This window comes from Aptenodytes forsteri, unplaced genomic scaffold (assembly GCF_000699145.1).
Source record: "Aptenodytes forsteri isolate BGI_AS27 unplaced genomic scaffold, ASM69914v1 Scaffold391, whole genome shotgun sequence".
Classification (NCBI taxonomy): domain Eukaryota; kingdom Metazoa; phylum Chordata; class Aves; order Sphenisciformes; family Spheniscidae; genus Aptenodytes; species Aptenodytes forsteri.
In genome coordinates this window covers 258,116-275,325 of record NW_008795920.1, presented here as the reverse complement: position 1 = coordinate 275,325, position 17,210 = coordinate 258,116, and the positions used below count along the sequence as shown (strand labels likewise).

Genomic DNA, 17,210 nt, shown 5'->3' with positions numbered 1-17,210 from the left:
TGATGAAGATATTAAACAGTACCGGTCCCAATACAGACCCCTGCGGGACGCCACTCGTCACCAATCTCCATCTGGACATTGAGCCGTTGACCACTACCCTCTGGATGCGACGGTCTAACCAATCCCTCACCCACCGGACAGTCCACCCATCAAATCCATACCTCTCCAGTTTAGAGAGAAGGATGTTGTGGGGGACCGTGTCAAAGGCCTCACAGAGGTCCAGACAGACGACATCTGTAGCCCTTCCTGCGTCCACTGATGTAGTCTCTCCATCATGGAAGGCCACTAGGTTGGTCAGGCAGGAAAAAAGCATCTGTTTCTCATTCTGTAGCTGCTCACACCCCAGGTGAGTTGTTCCTTTCCTGAGCCTGCTCGACCTGGAAGGCCCCTAGTCAGAGCCCTGCATGAGTACCAAGAGTTGTCCTGCTTGTCTTGGGTCTCTGGAGGCCTCGTGTCAGGTGTGGGGCGGATGGAGAGGGCCCCTGCAGCACTGCAATGGTGCCTGAAGGCTGGTGTCCATGTGCTCAGGGTAGTGCTCGCGTGTCTGCAGACTGCTGAAAAGCTGGAGGCTTCCAGCAGCCCGTTGCTGAGCTCTTGTGGGGTGCCTTGCGTAGGGATGCCCTGGTTCTCCTGCCCTCCGGCGGGAGGAGGGAACTGCCCTGCGTCCCTCCGGTGCCTCCACTCCCACCTCCAGCTTGACCGTTACCTTTACAGGGGTCTCCTGTGGGAAGCCTGGTGAGGCTTTCCATGAGCCCTTGTTTTGGGAAATCTCTGTGTCGTGGCACAGCTTTTCCCCATTTTGTCATGAGCAGGGTTGGCTGCCGGCACTGAAGACTGGAATACATTTTTAACTACAAACCTTTGTAGACATCATCTGGGACTGTCTGCAGCTTGCTTTAAAGATGTTGGATCTTGCTTTGTTTTAAGACTTGTGATCTCCTTGTAAGCTAAGACTTCATCTGCCTCTTAAACTTTTAAAATTTATTGGGTTTTGGTTTCAGCTGTATAAGGCCACCAGTTGCTTTTGGGTCTGGATTTTTGTATTGGGAGCCAGCTGATGGGTCATCCTTTGGGACGTCAGGGTATTTGTGATTATTTTTAGCTTTTAATTGGCAGTGATCTGTACTTGGAGCTGCGTAGTGTCAAGGGCTTTTCTTTTTTGTGCTCCCAAGAAGCTTTCCTTTCTCTTTCATCTGGATGCAGCTGTGTTTCTCCTTTGCTCGCGAAGCGCAGAGTACGCGGGGAAACCGACTTCAAGTAACCATCCCAAAGGCTTGTGGAGATCAGGGCTCGGTACAGTCGAGCCTCTGTGGCCGGTAGCAGCATCACACCCACCCGGGGGTGCTGGCTGGTCCAGGACACCTGGCCTCTGTTCCGAGAAACACCACGGACCTGCTCCCTGACCTTCACCAATCACTTCCCTGTTCTGGGCCGCTATTTTTTCCTCTTCTTCCCCTCTTTTGTCTTGCCCCGTTTAATTGTAACCTCTTTCGGGCAGGAACACTGTGTGTGTATAAAGGGCCTAGAACAATGTGCCCCAGATGGTATTGTACAAGTCCTTCCTCGGCAGACACGCGGTTTCACTATACAGGAAAGAAATCTTTAAATATACAACTTTTCAGCATTTTATACTTGCAAATGTGGCCAGGAACTTCCCGAGCCTTGATATTTCAGTCCAAGTCACGGGTCTCGGAGACAAGGGCTAGCACTAGAATCACAGCTTTTTCTTCTTTTTTTTAAAAAAAAAACCCAAACAACAAACAACCCCCCACCCCCAATCCCTTTCTCTTACCCTCATGACTGCAGGGAAAAGCTTGTAAACGTGACTGGAGCAGACCTGGCATGCTCAAAACCAGATGGCAAATAAAAAGAACCCAATATTTCAACAAAAATAACATGAACCCCTTCTTCGGGTTTCAGATGATCGCTTGAGTGTGGTTTTGCCCCCTTTATGGTACTTTCAGTGTTTTTGTGGTTCTGTTTTGGGGAGGTGCTGAAGTCACTTGCACTTGTCTGCAGTTTATTTCGCTTTCAGGTTCCCTGGCTTGGAGCACTTGCATTGCAAACGCTGCAGGGCAGTACTTATTTGTGTTAAGACCACAGCTTGCTTTGGAATTTCTTCTACCAAACTGCAGGCCAATTTATTTTTTTTTTTTATTGCATTGCAAACGCTGCAGGGCAGTACTTATTTGTGTTAAGACCACAGCTTGCTTTGGAATTTCTTCTACCAAACTGCAGGCCAATTTATTTTTTTTCTTATTCATCCCCCTCCCTCCCCTTCCCCCCAATGAGAGAAAGAAGTTTTCTTAGTCTCGTCTTGCATCAGATTTGATACCAGGCCAACAAATCCAGCCTAGAAGGTGCTTTTCTGAGGCTGCTTGCCTCGATGTGACCTTCTGGGTGAGGATTCCCGTTCAAAATGCAACAATGTGCTGTCGGTTTTATCAGGGGCATCTTCCCCATGGTGCTGCTACCCTGGGGTGGCAGGACGGGGCAGGTCTGGGTCCCTGTTGCCCATCCAGAGGCTGCTCTGTTTTAACAAACACAGGTTTTGCAGGGCTGTTCGCTCCAGAGCAGTGGGAGTCCTGGGACTTTACCAAAGGTTTCTGTTTCTAATTAGGTTGTTCTCAATTTTAAAGGCCAGAGATCTCTTTATGGCACAGAGTGGAAAACCTGACCAGTCACTGACACCGCACAGAGAGGTGGGTCCTGCTTTTGTACCGAGGTAGAGAGAGCCGTCGCCTTTCCTTGGCGCTCTTTGGATGCGAAAATAGATTCCTCCCAGCCCTTGGCTCCCCGTGGCTCATCCATGGGGGAGGCTGGTGGGCAGAGTTTGGAGGAGCATCACTTGCCCTGGCCTGACTCACACAGACGTGGTTCAGTGACTTCCTGCTGCTCTGACCGCCCGGCTTTGGGAACGGGGGAATTGCAGCGCGGCAGCCGGCTGGCACACAGCCCCGGCGCAGGGGTCGATGCCACGGCCTTGCTGGTCATTGCCCTGGCCCAGCTGCCTGAAATCGGGGTTTGGAGCCGTGCTCTTTCAGGAGGGCTGCTCCCGAGGCTGGGGCTTGCTGCGCAGGCAGGGCTGGAGAGTCACGCTACGCTGCTGCCTGCGTTTGTCTGGGCCGGGGGAAGACAGCACAGTCTCCCAGTGCTCGCAGGAAGCGGTATTTATTTTTTCCCTTCTGTTAGGGCTCTGTCTCGCTCCATTGTCTGAAATTCCCTTGCAGAGACTGGTCCATAACTCTTTAAAAAACAATAATCCCAAGCGCGGGGCTGGAGCTCCCTCGGCTCTGGCTGTTGGCTGCCTGACTGTGCAAACAGTCTGGGCCTAAAATCCCCCGGGACTGAACATAAAGGTCTGATTCAAAACGAAAACGGGGTATGAAGCAGCATGGCCTGCGCATCGCTGGCTGCCTCCCCTTCCCTGGTGTGTGGCAGGAGCCACATCCGGGCAAGGTGGCTCCCGAAATGCCCCAGGAGGGCCGTGCCGCACCGCCTGCTCCAGGAGCCGGGAGGTCACAGGGGACGTAGCTCCCCAGAGTCCTTGTGCGAGGCCGGCAGAGGTGGGAGAAGCGTGAGACGGGCGGGAGGGCACCGCCATGCGCCGAACCTGGGGCGGAAATTATCGGGGGAGCAAAGAATGAGCAGGATATCACGTGTCGGCCGTGTGCACTCGGGGCTGGGGGAGAACAAAGCGCAGGGAAGCCCTGCTCCGCTGCCGCTCCCACCCCGCTTCCTGCTGGCACAGGACCGAGACCGCTGGCTGCCAGGGGAAGGGAGCGTCAGGGCAGGAGCCGGCCTGCAGCTGCCCGCCTTTGGGGAAGCTGGAAGGCTCTGCGTGCCTCAGTTTCCCTTGGCTGAGATGTGCTGGGTGCAGCAGGATGGTCCCCAGGTGTTGGCCTGCTGGGGGTGGCCTTGGAGGGCCAGGCTGCTCTGTGCTGGGGCTGCTGTGCTCTGGGGATGCTCCGGAGGTGTTGGTCTGGAGGATGGAGCCTGCAGGGGAAGGAGGGGGCTCCCATCCCACGTGAAGCTTTGTTCCCCCGTACTTGAACAGGCAGGCTGCACAGATGGGCGTCATGCACTCGCAGCAGCCCCGAACAGCTGGGCCAGCACCCTGCACCTTCGGTGCCTGCAGCTCCGGTCCCTCCTGGAGAGCAGCGGCATCTTGCCAGGATGCTGTGCACAGGGTGTGGTGGGCCCTGGCAAGGATTCGGTGTCAGGCGAGGACTTGGGAGCAGGGCAGCCCCACAGAGCAGCTCCCCTGCCCACGGACCCTTACACGGCCTGTCCTTCCCTCATGCTGAGCTCTGGCTTGGGTGTCTTTTTCCCCTCTGTCGCTCTTAGACCCTCCCCCATTTCCCCCCATGCACCCTTTAGCACAAGAAGCCTTTTTTTGTTATTAATAGCTATTGAGAGCCAATAAAAAGTTTTACAGGGTTTGGCCAAGTGTCAGGACTTGCAGTGTGCTCATTTCCTGGAGTCTGAGCACTGGAGGGGTGTGGGTTTGCTTGTTTAACCCGCAGGTAATAAGGCCGTGGCAGCAAGGGCTCTCGGTGGGCGTCACAGGAGCCCGGAGAGGAGCGGAGGAAGGTGGTGAGAGGGGGAGCAGGGGCGGGCAGGGAAGGGTGGGGGCTGCCTCCCAGCTCGGGCTCGCTCGAAACACAGCAAGGGCTGAGCTGGGAGCAAAACCAGAGATGATGAATGCTGGGGGGAGAGCGGAGCGTGCGTGCATGTGTCGGTCTCTCTGTCACTCACGTGGCCTCCCAGTGTGCACCCCGGCTCCTGCTTGACCCTCTGTGCTTTCCAGCCTGTGTTTAGCTTCCTGGCTGTCCTGTTCCTGACACGCTCTGGCTGCCTCCTGCACGGGCGTCCCTGTGAGGAGGGACCAAGCCTGACCTCCCTCCAGGCAGCTCCAGTGGGAGTCCTGGATGGAGGGAGAGCATGGCTCCCTCTTGGGAACCTGGTTCCTTGAGCACGGAGCTGGTCAATGGTACTGGTCATCCCACCCCTCTGGAAGGGGGCGAGGGGCTAATTTGGCCTTGATGTTGGGCTGTACCTGTGTGAACACGGTCAGCTGCACGGGGGGGCTTGTGCGGAGCCGATGTCGTAGAATCATAGAACAGTTTGGGTTGGAAGGGAACTTTAAAGGTCATCTAATCCAACCCCCCTGCAATGAGCAGGGGTGTGCACGTGGGAAGGAGCTCCCTGGTTCGAGGGGCTGAGTCGAGTCCTGCCTGTTTGTGGAGGCCAAGGGGAGCCCCTAGTTACCTCCCTGGCAGCATAGGGCTTTCCCTCAGCCTCACTGGGAAGTGCTGGGAGCTGCGCACATGAGGTAAGCAAGGTGCCGCACGACCATTGAGCAAACAAGCATTCACAGCCATCAGTTACTCTCAGCGAGTGTCACAGCGGCTTTTGCCCAGGCTGCAGCCAGCAGCCCTGTCGGCCACTGTGCCTTGCTCCGAGCTTTGCAATTAAGATCAAGGTTGGTTTGCGAGAGCGGAGGAAGAGGCGGCAATCAGGAGCTCGCTGTGGAGGCAAGCAGGGTGTTAGTAAGTCCTGGGTTCCTGTTTGCCAGTGTCTGTTTCACCCCAGCGTGGCAGGCCTGGGTGGGCTGTCGTGGGAGCCCTGAGTGTGGTCATTCCCCACACACGTACAGCTGCTTAGAAACAGTGTCCTCTCCTACGCGTCCTGGCGTAGGGTTGCTGGCACAAAGGTCCCGGCCCAGCCGCAACGGAGGCTGGTGCTGGGGGGAAGCGCTCTGACTCACCTGGCCACAGCCTCTGGACCCGCAGGGACCCTCCTGGCAAGCAGCCGCCTGGGGAGAATATCCTCTTTTCACTTCGTAGGAAATTGCATGCCTGGCGTGGTTTGTCCCCTAACGCAGTGGTTTACGTCTGTCCTCTGCTCTTGGGGTTTCTTGGGTCTGACCAGCGGCAGCCTGGCCCCGAGCGCCTTGGCTGGTGCCTCCAAAGGTCTCCCTGCTGCCAGCAGCCCTTTCCCATGGGGACATTGTTCTCCCCATGTGACTCCACTGGCTCTGACCTGGAGATGCTCTTCAAGCATTTCATCTCCTGCCATGGCCAGACTTCTATTTATCTATTTATGCCAGCATCTTAGATGTGGGGCACCCTGCAACGGTCCTGATACCCCAGCTTCACCCACCCCTCAGTTGCGGCACCCTTCGTTGTTGTGGGAGTTATCTGTAACGCAGGGAAGGTGTTGGAGGGGCTCTGCGGAGCTGGGGGCAGGAGCCTGGAGCCTGCAACCCCCTGTTGTCCTCTGCCTCCTTGTTTCCTCGTGCTAATTTTCTCCCTCTCCTTTCCGCAGCTGGGAGACCGAGGAGCCACGCTGGGAGGACCCTCTCCGCAGGATGTTCTCTCCACCAAAGAACTCCCTGTAACAGGCGATGATGACAATCGCGGCGGGACCTTGGAAAGCACTAACATTTCAGTAGCCCAGCACCCGTGGGTGGCCACTTATCCCTCCTTCTCCACACCCCGCCCTCCCATCGCTCACCGTGATGGTGTATTAACCAAGAAGAGCCCTGCTTCTTTCCTCCTCACCCCTCAACTTCCGGCAGCTCTGGGATTTGTATGGCAGCAGCGTAACCGTGGAGAGGCCGGGGTATCACAAACTTATGGATTTTGATAAGAGAGGAGGGAAAGGGGAGCTGGAGGAAGGTAAAAGGATGTCCAAGACAGGTGGAGGAAGGAGCAGTCATGGAAGCCGGAGTGCTGGAACCAACTCGGGAGTCTTAATGGTGGGTCCCAACTTCCGGGTCGGCAAGAAGATTGGATGCGGCAATTTCGGGGAGCTCCGTCTAGGTGAGAAGGGTCATCTTCTGTCCTCGCTATAACTGCTTGTGCAGGGATTGCCCTGGCATCCACCTCCTGCAGCAGGAGGAGCTGGCACATGCCTGTGACCGTCAGCACCAAGGGTGTTGACCGGCCATGCAGTGTTGAAGCATCGCACGTTGCAGGTAGCCCTTGCTTCCTTTGCAGAATTTCCTTTTCCTCAGCCCCTTCACACTGTGCTTGATCTTTCAAAGCCCATTGCAGCCCGAAGGACTGATCGCAGAGCTGTTTCCCATCTCCTTCCCATACCTACCGCTCTTCAGGTTTGTCAGGGAGAGTGTTACAGTTCAGTCCTGTCTGTTGGAAGTGGTCGTGGCCCACGCAGGCCTGGGTGTGTCCCCCAGTCCAGGAACACTTAGTGAGTAATGTTTCACGAGATGCCGCTGTGTGCTCACCAGATCTTGCCCCACTTGTGCGCAGGGTGCTGTCTTCCCGCTGCGCCATGTGCCTCAGGAGAGCGGGTGGAGTGGGGGCCTGTGGGTGTTCACTCTGCTGGCGCAAGCATCTGGGGAAGAGTCAGTATTTTATCCCGGGTAAATTCTCCAGTTGTTGAAGCTGGTTGTTTCAGAGACTCTCCTAAAATTTTATGCAGGGGAGAGAGAAAGGGCTGAATAAAACCCAAGCACCTTCCATGGTCACTTTCCATTTTGAATCAAGTTTATCAGGAAATGGTTCAAGCAAACTCTTGAGGGTGGGGAGGTTGCTCCTCCCCCAGGGACTCGGCATGCCCCAGGAGGCTTTCAGCAAGCTGTTAACTCTTCGGTTGGCATCATGCAGCTGGGAGAGGCCTGGCAGTACCAGGGACTGTTGTGCCAGCAGCGCAGTCTGGATATCTCCAGGAATGCACGTTGGACATGTTGATGGAGTGTCTGCCAGGCGGAGCGTTGGCCTTGGCTGCGAGTGCTTTGGGAAAGGGCTTGTGGCCTAGGAAGAGGGAAGAGAGCCGGTTCCCGGAGCAGGCTGGGAGCCTGTGATAGCCGTAGGCCTTGTTGCTCCGTGATATTTTAAGCAGTGCCTTTTCAAACCAAGCTCTGAGCTAAACCTGCAGCAAATGTGGTCGTCTCGGCAGGCTGTTTGCGTGCAAAAGGAGCAGGAGGTGGGAGGCTGCCAGGAGGTGCCGCCGGCAGCCCCGGCTCAGGCACCCGCACGGAGGGTGGGGTGAGTTTATCCACCTCACTGTGCCGCCTCTGTCTGTGGGGAGTTAATGTTAGCTCTTCCCAGCGTGACAGACTGGCTGGTGCCAGTCTAAACCGTCCTGTTCCTGAACTCCCCGATGGGATCACCACTTAATTGCAGAGCTTGGGAAAATGCTCTGTTTAAAATCCAGCCAAGCGGTTCCTGCGTTCAGCAGCAGAGGGTCTGTCTCTCCCGGTGTCGTGAAGAGCTCTGATCCTTCCTCCAGACCCAGGTATTGTGGAAGGAGATGTATTTAGGGATTTTGCCGCACCAGCTGCTCCTCTCGCTACCCAGGTGGATCTGGATACTCCCTGGGGACACTGCACCTCCTGCTGCCAGTGCCTCCCTGCAGGGCTGGCTGGGAGAGGGTGGACGGAGGGCTCTGAGCTGTGCACAGTCTACCTGTGTCCTTCCACCTCCTTTTCCCTGCTCGCCAGTGAACGTCCCACAATGGGTACGTGTTTCTGGGTGAGCGATCTTCCAAGATCCCTCCCTAGGCAGGAGTCTGAAACAACTAGGGCCGTGGCTGTTGCTTTGTCTGGCGTGCTCAGTGCTGAGAGTCGGCGTGACCCCCTGCCTTGGCCTCCCCCTCGCTTTTCGGGGACAGCACCAAGGTGGACACAAGTCTCATGCGGATCTGAGGAGCATCTGTGAAACTGGCAGTCTGGGTTGCTCAGAGCAGAGCCGCTGCAGGGACCTGGGAGCAGTTGGGCTCAGTTTGCTCACGGCTGAAGGGACAAGCAGTGAGCTCTTGCTCTGGGGCTCTGCAGCGGTCGATTCTCGCTGTGAGAGTTTGTCCTTGCCACCAGCAAGAGAAGCTTCTAGTCCCTTCATGTGGTTTTCCTGCCCTGTCACACTCTGTAGTGCCTGGCCGTAACATGGTAAAGGCCTGAGCACAAGATCTCATCACAGCAGTGGAAGCCACAGCTTTGTGGCTTTTCCCCTAAAATCGCATCTCTCCTTAGGTGTGCCTCTGAGCTGCGTCAGGGCTCAGGAATGTTTTCAGGACTTCACAGAAAGTAGGGATTCCTCCAGCTGCAGATGAATGGCAAGGGACCAGAGGGATCCCGCTGTGAAGTGGTGGCATGAGCAGGGATGTTCCCCAGCTGTTGCTGGACACTCAGTTTTCCCCCTGGAATTCAGTCCTCAAGGCAGGCTGGTTGCAGAGGCCAAAGTGTAGCTCAGTGTTTAAAAGCTCCCAAATCTTCTTTGGGCTCTTTCCTTTCATAAAAAAAGCCAGGAGATCTTGTAAAAACATGCTAGGAGGTGACTCCTCCAGCTCCCGGCGGTGGGGGATGGAGGGAGATGAAGTTGTCTTCCTGAAACCGGTAACACTTTGCCCAATTTCACCAGCGTGCCGAGAGGCAGGTGCCGATCTGTCCTTCCGGGTGCCTCAGCTCAGCTGCCCCAGATTGAGACAAGTGTCCTTCCAGGTATGGAGGTGTCCAAAATCAAAAGTGATTTGTTTAAAAATAAAATTAAAAAAAAAAATTTGGCATAAGGCATTTGTGGGAAGCCAGAAGGGGAATGACTTGGGCAGGAGTTCCTGGCTGCAGGAGCCATGCTTGGATCCTGCCCCTCCGTGTTCGTGCTGGCCCTGGCATCCTGGGCAATACACAAACATAGTGCCAGTGCCCGTCCCAGTCAGGCGGCGCTGCTGGCCAGTTCCTCGCTGTATGAGCACGACTGGAGAGCTGGGGTGGGAGCTGGAGCGGGGCGGCTGCCCCAAGCCCGCTGGCGCATGGGGTTTGGGGGGAGCCATGTGGGGGTTAGCGAGCTGCAGGTTTAGGTTGTGTGGGCAGTGGGTCCTGTTACCTCCCGGTCACCCCATCCTGGTGCTTCACCCTGGGCTGGGCAGGGCACTGTGCTCCGGCCAGCACATCCAAAGTGCTTGTTCCTCCCCCTGCCAGCCTGCAGCTGTGGACGAGCGCCAGCCCAGCTCCTCCTGGGGCTTTCCAAAGGCAGCCCTGGGCAGCACCCGCTGCCTGCAGCCCCCCGAGCTCCCCCCTGCCCTGGCTGGGCAGTACCCCTGCCCATCTGCTGCCTGCAGCCAGCCCGCCTCCATGCCAGGGCTGGATGCTGTCCTCTGAAACACAAGGCAGGAGGAAGCTGGTGGCAGCAGGGGTGACTGGAGCGTGGCTGGTGGCTCGTGTGCCTGGCACCGGGCTACAGCTGAGCGGCGGGAGCCTGCAGCCCGCTGCCTCTGCCAGCTTCCTGCGCCCCCGGGAGCGAGGCCAGCACATACTGCTTGCAGCGAGGGTTTGTTGGTGCGGGCCTCTCTTAGCAGCTCCTCGGTGGTGCTTTGGGGTGGGCTGGGATTGGGGGAGAGGAGGAAAACCCAGACATTAACCAGAAAAGTCAAAAAAGAGCCCAAAGCACCTGGGTGGTATGCAGGCCCCCTTCCCTAAGCTCTGCCTGGTTCTGGGCTGCCTCGGAGCCGCGCTTTGGAGCCAGGAGCTGCTGTTTGTCCTGCCGTGCTGCCTGGGGAGGGGGCTCCCTGACGGCCCCCTCCTGAGCTTGGCCCAAGGCCGGTGCCCCAGCGAGGCTGTGCCGTGGAGCTGCACCAGGGCAGCCTCAGCCCGGGCGCGGGGTGCGGGGAGGGATGGGGACCCAGCGGAGGCTGCTGCTTCTGTTCTTGCAATAAACTTCTGCAAATGTGCTTTTTGCAGCTTTCCTGTGCTCACCCCTCTCTCCCAGCCTGGTGCATTCATTTCTAATGGCAGATTGGAAACACAGCGGCTGTTTTCCTTCGAAGTTAAAAGCTGGAAATTAACTTATTTTTAAAAAGTAAAACCAGCATTTTGGAAGGAAGAAAACGAGGGGGGTGGGTCCTTGTGCGGTGTATGAGCCAGCAGCAGGTCACTACTACAGCTGGGCTGAGGCCATGTCCTAGCTGAATGGTCACGTGCGAGTGCTGGGGACGTTCCCAAGCTCTCTTGAACTGTGGCTCGCACCCCTGGCCTGCGGCCTCCCGGCTACTCGTGGGGGGGGTTACTTCTCAGGGGCCACAAAAGGTACCTTCAGAAAATGCGGGCTGGGGTCAGCACACTGCACGTGACGCCCTTCTGTCTTCGGCTCCGCAGAGACCTCCGTACACGTGCACGTATAGCGAAGGGTTCAGCCACCTCTAAAAGGTGCCTGGCTGGTCGGAGCCACAGACCCACCATGTGCCAGGTCTAAAAGGTGCCTGGCTGGTCGGAGCCACGGACCCACCATGTGCCAGAGGCCGCTCGCGGGTGTCTTTGGAGTAGGCTGTGGGAGAGAAGAGCCCACGTGCTGCCTGCTAACTGCTCTTCTTGCCTCCCTTCCTAATGGCTCACGCTTGTTTTTCCTCTTGGTCTTGCAGAGCCTCCTCTAGAGGAAGGTCAAACTCTAAAATAACTTTTTTTTTTCCCCCGATGGTATTAAAATCCAGCGCTCCAAGGAACTGTCATTGCTTGGACTGATGCAGCTTGTGTCGCTGGGGCTGTGGTGCTTGCAGTGCTGGGCCGGTGCCCGGCTGCCTTTGCACAGAGCTGCCTTCTGCACTCCTCGACTGCATCGCCTGGGGACCGGAGGAGCCAAATTGCCAGTCCCAGCGCCCAGGCACAACTCCGTGCTCCTGCTGCAGGCAGGGCCGTAGCGCGCAGAGGCTCCCGGCACCGTCAGCGCGGTGCTGTGCCCCGCACCATGCCACGACTGAGGGGCAGCGCCAGGCAGAGGGGCTGGCACAGGGGGAGCCACTTGGATGGGGACCCAGTTGGGAGCCCGGCGCAGAGCCCGGCTCCTCCTCCGGCCCCTGTGATGTACAGGAGCAGGTGCTGGACACCACCGCTGCCAAATCCGCCTTTGGGCGGGGGACGATTTGGGTGTTAGCACAGGGTTAAAAGAAAGCCACGTCTGGCTTTTAAATGCAATACAGACCCCAGGTCTGGCTGCCTCCTGGGTGGCTTTGGCTCGGCTCCGATCAGACACGCAGTGTCTTGCAGGTGCTGGCAGCTGGATTTGGAGGCGCCGCCAACACTGAGCTGGGCAAAGGCCCTCTGCAAACACAAATATTTGCTTTCTGCCGCCTATCTTGCTGCTCTTCTCTTTTTTTTTTTCCTTTCAAAAGCACCTTTTCTTCTGTGAATCCTGCAGTGCTGCCTGCTTCAGTCCTCCCCTGGGGCGGTCCGTGGACTTCAACGCATTTTAGGTGTTAAAGTTGTCATCGTTAGTGAGCGCTCGGCAGAGCGGGCGGCATGGGGGCGGCTGTGGGAGCTGCTCCAGGAACTGGAGTGGGGAGTTCCCTGGCGTGGGCCGGGCCCTGCCGGGGGACAGACCCTGCAGCCCTGCCTCCTCGCTCTTTCGCTTTTTCTTTCCTGTTGCTTTTTTTTTTCCCCTCACGATAGGCTGGTTCTGCTCTTCGCACCTTTTTTTACTGGGGAAGGGGAAGAGGATGGTGGTGGTTAGACAGCAGCAATGGTCCGTGCTCTCTCTGCTCCCCCATCTTCTCTAAGCCCTCCGAGCGTTACAGGAAGGGATGAACCATGAGGGTATCAAATGATTTGGACTCGTTTCTTGGGCTGGGAGAGGGCTGCCAGCTCCCAGAGCATTTTTGTGGGTAGCTTTCTGTGCCAGCGAGCCACGGCGGGGCCAGCGTGGTGGGAACAGGACAGATGCCATGTAACAAGGACAGGGGTGGACCTCTCCAAGCACAGCCCTGCTGGGGATGCTCCTGCCTCCTTCCCTTCTCTCTCCCTGCTGTGCTGGGCCGGTTTTGCAGTGTCCCCCTGGCAAGGTGGCAGGTATCCTGCCATGTTTTTTTTTTCCCCTCTTCGGACCCAGCCTAACCTCAGGGAAAAATCCAGCTGTGAGTTTTCTGGTTGCATGTTGCTGCCCTGAAGGCAGCAATGATTTTTTTGGACTGAACCGTACGGCCCTGAGGCCGGAGCCCACCTTAGCCAGGGAGCACGTGGGGACTCTGTGCCATTGTCACAGGCAGGGCCATGCCTGCCTGGCTGGGCTCTGCCTGCCCCTGCATCTCCGGCCGGCACGTGGGGCTGTTTTGCTCTCCGTTGTGATTGTTTGCAAAACACAGAGGTCCTGGTGTGTGGAAGATAAGCTGCCTGCACGCGCTTCTCCTCCCTGCCGGCTTGCTGCCTTCTCTCCCCGTTAAGTTGCTGGGAGGTGACTGCTCACGGCGGGGGCGAGGGGGCTGCACTGGGGTCCATCGGATTTCAGTTCTTCCCTGCCCCAATCAAGTTCCCAATGAACTGAGGGTTTCCTTGAGCTCTCTAGAGCCATGCATGGGTCTGGAGGATGTCCCACCTCCTCCCCAGGAAATGTCGGTTCGCGATGGGCCAGAAACCCTGGGCCTGGCATACGCTCGTGTTAGCTAGATGTTTCTCCCTCCCTAATCACCTACTTCCTAATCACTGTGAAGGGATTTGGTTTTGCAGAGGCAGGAGACAAAGTGGCTTGGCGGAGGTCCCCTGGGATGGGAGAGGGTTAGCGAGGCAGCAGGATTGAGCCCCTCCTTGGCTGCAGAGCCTGTCCCTGGGAGGAGCTGCTCCATTAATATCTCCCATTCATCCCTCTTCCTGTAATCCTGCCGCCGACTCTGGCGCTCAGCAGCTGGCTCTGATGTCACCCAGCGAGGATTTATTGCTGCTTCAGGTGGAGAGCAGCAGTTGAAGCAGATGAAATCTTATGCCAGGAGGAACTTGTTCCCTGAGCAAATTGCTTGGAGAAAATCCGAGGAGACAGATGCAGCTCCATCAGATACGCACATGCCAGGCAGTGGGATCGCGTGTCTGCTGGCTCTGCGTGCCGTGGAAGGGGACCTGCTGCGGTTAACTCCCATCTCCCCGGTGTCCTGGAGGCCTCTGGCAGAAGGGACACTCGGATATTTCTGCAGACCTCTTTAATCTTTGCTTTTATGGACCTGGGGCAGAGGTTGTACTGACGCTTCCCAGGTGTAACACCTTCCTCATGCCCTCCTGGCTCTCTGGTGTGACCAGGGTGATGTGCAGACACCGTTAGTTCAACCTTTCTGTAGTTAATGGGTGTGAAAACTCCTGTGAAGGTGCTGAGGTCTCTAGGAAGTCATTTACAGGGTTTTGGGGTGGCATGGCTGCCCTTTCAGCTCTCCTGGGCACTTGGAGGCAGTCGTCTGGCCCTCCCTGCAGCACATCAGTGCCTTCAGCTCCTCCTCGTGCAGTCTGGGCCGTGCTGTGGGTCTGCTTCTGGCTTCCCATGCACCCTCGGGTGAGTGGGAAGCATACCAAAGGATGAAGTTTCGCCACACGTGCGCACGCGCACGCACACACACACGCGCGCGTGCCATTTCCACCTACCTGCGGTATCTTTGACCCACTGCCAGCTGCAATGCCTCAAGCTGCCCCAGTGCTCTTGGGGGTCCTTCCTCCCTGCCACCCTCTGCGTGGTCCCGCTGCCCAAAAAGCAGCATTCCCGCAACTCTGTGGACAGCCCTCCCAGAGCAGGGTGACCCCTCTCCGTGCAGGGATGTGGCTGGGAGAAACAGCACGTCCCAGCCTTGTTCTGCCTTGGCCAGTCACATCCCTGCAGGCCTGGACTGGGACGCTGCCCCCTCCCAGCAGACTTGGCTCCAGCCCCCCAGCAGCCTGCCCATCCCAGAGGAATCCACGTACCCCATCTGGGGGTAATTAACAGGCATGTTGCAACTCCCCACAGTGGGTTCCTGCTCCTGCTTGTGCCTCGAGGCCTGTTTATGTGCTGTGGGAGCCACCGAACCTGTTTGGGATGTTCTGCAGCCCAGGAGCCCTCAGGGGACTGCGGCAGGTGTGAAGTGGGGTTAATGCAAAGGCTCACTTGCTTTCAATTGCCTTTTTCGTGTCTCTCCCTGCAGGAAAGAACCTCTACACGAATGAATACGTAGCTATCAAATTGGTGAGTCCCTCCGTGGTCAGGGCGGTGATGTTCAGGCCACCTGGGAAGGAGATTGTTCACCCTCCCCAGGCTGTTAGAGCGGGTCGAGCCGAGTGGGTTGCAATAGGTGATGGATGGGTGGCTGCGCGGGGAGCTGTGCTCACCGCTAGGAATTGAGGGCAGGCAAAGCACCACACGTCATTGCAGGTGGGGTGATCTGGGCCCGGGGAGAGAAGAGCTGGGTCTTTGCTTCTCCAGGACCTCACTGTGGCTTGTGCTGCGCTCAGCCGGTGCCAGCAGCGGAGACCTCCAGGAGAGGGTGGTCCCCACTGATACCTGCTCCCATTAATGTCTACCCCAGCACCCGGATCTCTGGAGGGGGTGGATCTGTCTCCCATATGGGCTGGTTTGCTCTCATCGTCCCCTGAGGCTTCATCTCCATTTTATGCCAGTTTTTCTCAACCCCAAATGCTCTCAGTCCAGCTGCTGCCAGCATGTGAAGGAGGTGTCTGACACCCAGACCTCCCTAACGTCCTGCTCCCTACAACAGCCTTAACTGTTCTCCTTCTCTCCTCCAAGGAACCCATAAAATCCCGGGCCCCCCAGCTGCACCTGGAGTATCGGTTCTACAAACAGCTCGGCAATGCAGGTATGGGGCTGGGCTGAGCTGCCGCGGGGAGCCGGCCGCCCAGGCGACACGGCTGGGAAAGGGAGGCTTCCTATAAATGCGACTCTGCAAATTCACTGCCTGGCATGAGCGACTCCTGCCCATCTGCTCGGCTGGGAGAGGCTGATTTTACACAGAGCCACGTCTAATCTTTGATCCCTTTTTATTTAGTTCTTTTCCCCCCACCTCCCCCGCAGCAGTCAGGGATGCAGATGGAGCTGCCTCCTTCGCCCTCCTGCCAAGAGCAGAGCCAGGCTGGCTGTGGTGCGGAGGGAGGGCAGTGCAGAGACATCCCCCCATCTGCAGCCCCCCATCCCGGCTCCAGCAATGGCATGGCCATGACAGCATGGCTGTGTGCTGCTCAGCCCTGCTGCAACCCTTGACAGCCCCTGCTCTGTCTCTTGCAGAAGGAATTCCTCAGGTTTACTACTTTGGCCCCTGCGGGAAGTACAATGCCATGGTGTTGGAGCTGCTAGGACCCAGCCTAGAAGATCTCTTTGATCTGTGTGATCGGACCTTCACGCTCAAGACCGTCCTGATGATCGCGATCCAGCTGGTGAGCACAGCACCTCCGCCTCGCCCGGAGCTCTGCATGGCTCACCCTGGCCCGCCTGGCCGCAGACCGCCCCGGGGGAGCGGCGTGATGGCGGTCAGGCTGTGTGGGGACCCCACAGGGAAGGGGAGGGGAAGGAGGGGTGAGCCAGCACCCAGCAGGCCGCAGGAGACACTGCCTGCTGGCACATCCCAGACTGCCTCCCTCCATACCCCACCCTCTCCCTGATGTAGGAGGGCTCTCCTTCACCCCCACGCAACCCCTCTCTGAGCACAGCCGAGCGTCTCTTGCTGTGTGTCCAAGATGCGGCTGGACTGAGCTTGTCTCCCAGGGCTGGAGGACCAGTTGTGCCCGTCCTTTCGACCCAGGGTGACGTACGGGCTGAGGGGAGCAGGGTTGCTGGCTGGGGGCGAGGCAATCAGAGCAGAGTTGGGCCCAGGGGAGGAGGGTGCAGGGATGCGTGCAGTACGCACGGTGCGTCTCTGCCATGGTGCTGACATCTCCTTCTCCCCCAGATCACACGGATGGAGTACGTCCACACCAAAAGCCTGATCTACAGAGATGTCAAGCCAGAGAACTTCCTGGTGGGGCGGCCGGGCAGCAAGCGGCAGCACACCATCCACATCATCGATTTTGGCCTGGCCAAAGAGTATATTGACCCCGAGACCAAAAAACACATCCCCTACCGAGAGCACAAGAGCCTGACAGGGACAGCACGCTACATGAGCATCAACACCCACCTCGGGAAAGGTGTGTGCGCACCATGCGGCCAGCCCTGCCTCTTGGCCGAAAGGGAGAGGGAAGGGGACTGCAGGGTGCCAGCATCATCGATTTTGGCCTGGCCAAAGAGTATATTGACCCCGAGACCAAAAAACACATCCCCTACCGAGAGCACAAGAGCCTGACAGGGACAGCACGCTACATGAGCATCAACACCCACCTCGGGAAAGGTGTGTGCGCACCATGCGGCCAGCCCTGCCTCTTGGCCGAAAGGGAGAGGGAAGGGGACTGCAGGGTGCCAGCTCCCCCCTGCCAGAGGCGGGGCTGGGTACAAACTGCCTCTCCTGCTCTTCAGCCTGGGATGGTG

At 57.6% G+C, this 17,210-nt stretch overlaps 1 protein-coding gene across 1 annotated transcript in view; it reads left to right on the top strand.

Moving 5' to 3' along the window:
- The first annotated feature begins 6,331 nt into the window (after positions 1 to 6,331).
- Positions 6,332 to 17,210, top strand: part of CSNK1G2 (casein kinase 1 gamma 2) — a 17,144-nt gene continuing 6,265 nt past the window's right edge. The window contains exons 1-5 of the mRNA XM_009284866.2: positions 6,332 to 6,827; positions 14,884 to 14,924; positions 15,483 to 15,552; positions 15,978 to 16,126; positions 16,639 to 16,873. Of these exons, the coding sequence (XP_009283141.1) occupies positions 6,641 to 6,827; positions 14,884 to 14,924; positions 15,483 to 15,552; positions 15,978 to 16,126; positions 16,639 to 16,873 (682 nt within the window). The 5' untranslated portion in view covers positions 6,332 to 6,640. The remainder of the gene's footprint in view (positions 6,828 to 14,883; positions 14,925 to 15,482; positions 15,553 to 15,977; positions 16,127 to 16,638; positions 16,874 to 17,210) is intronic.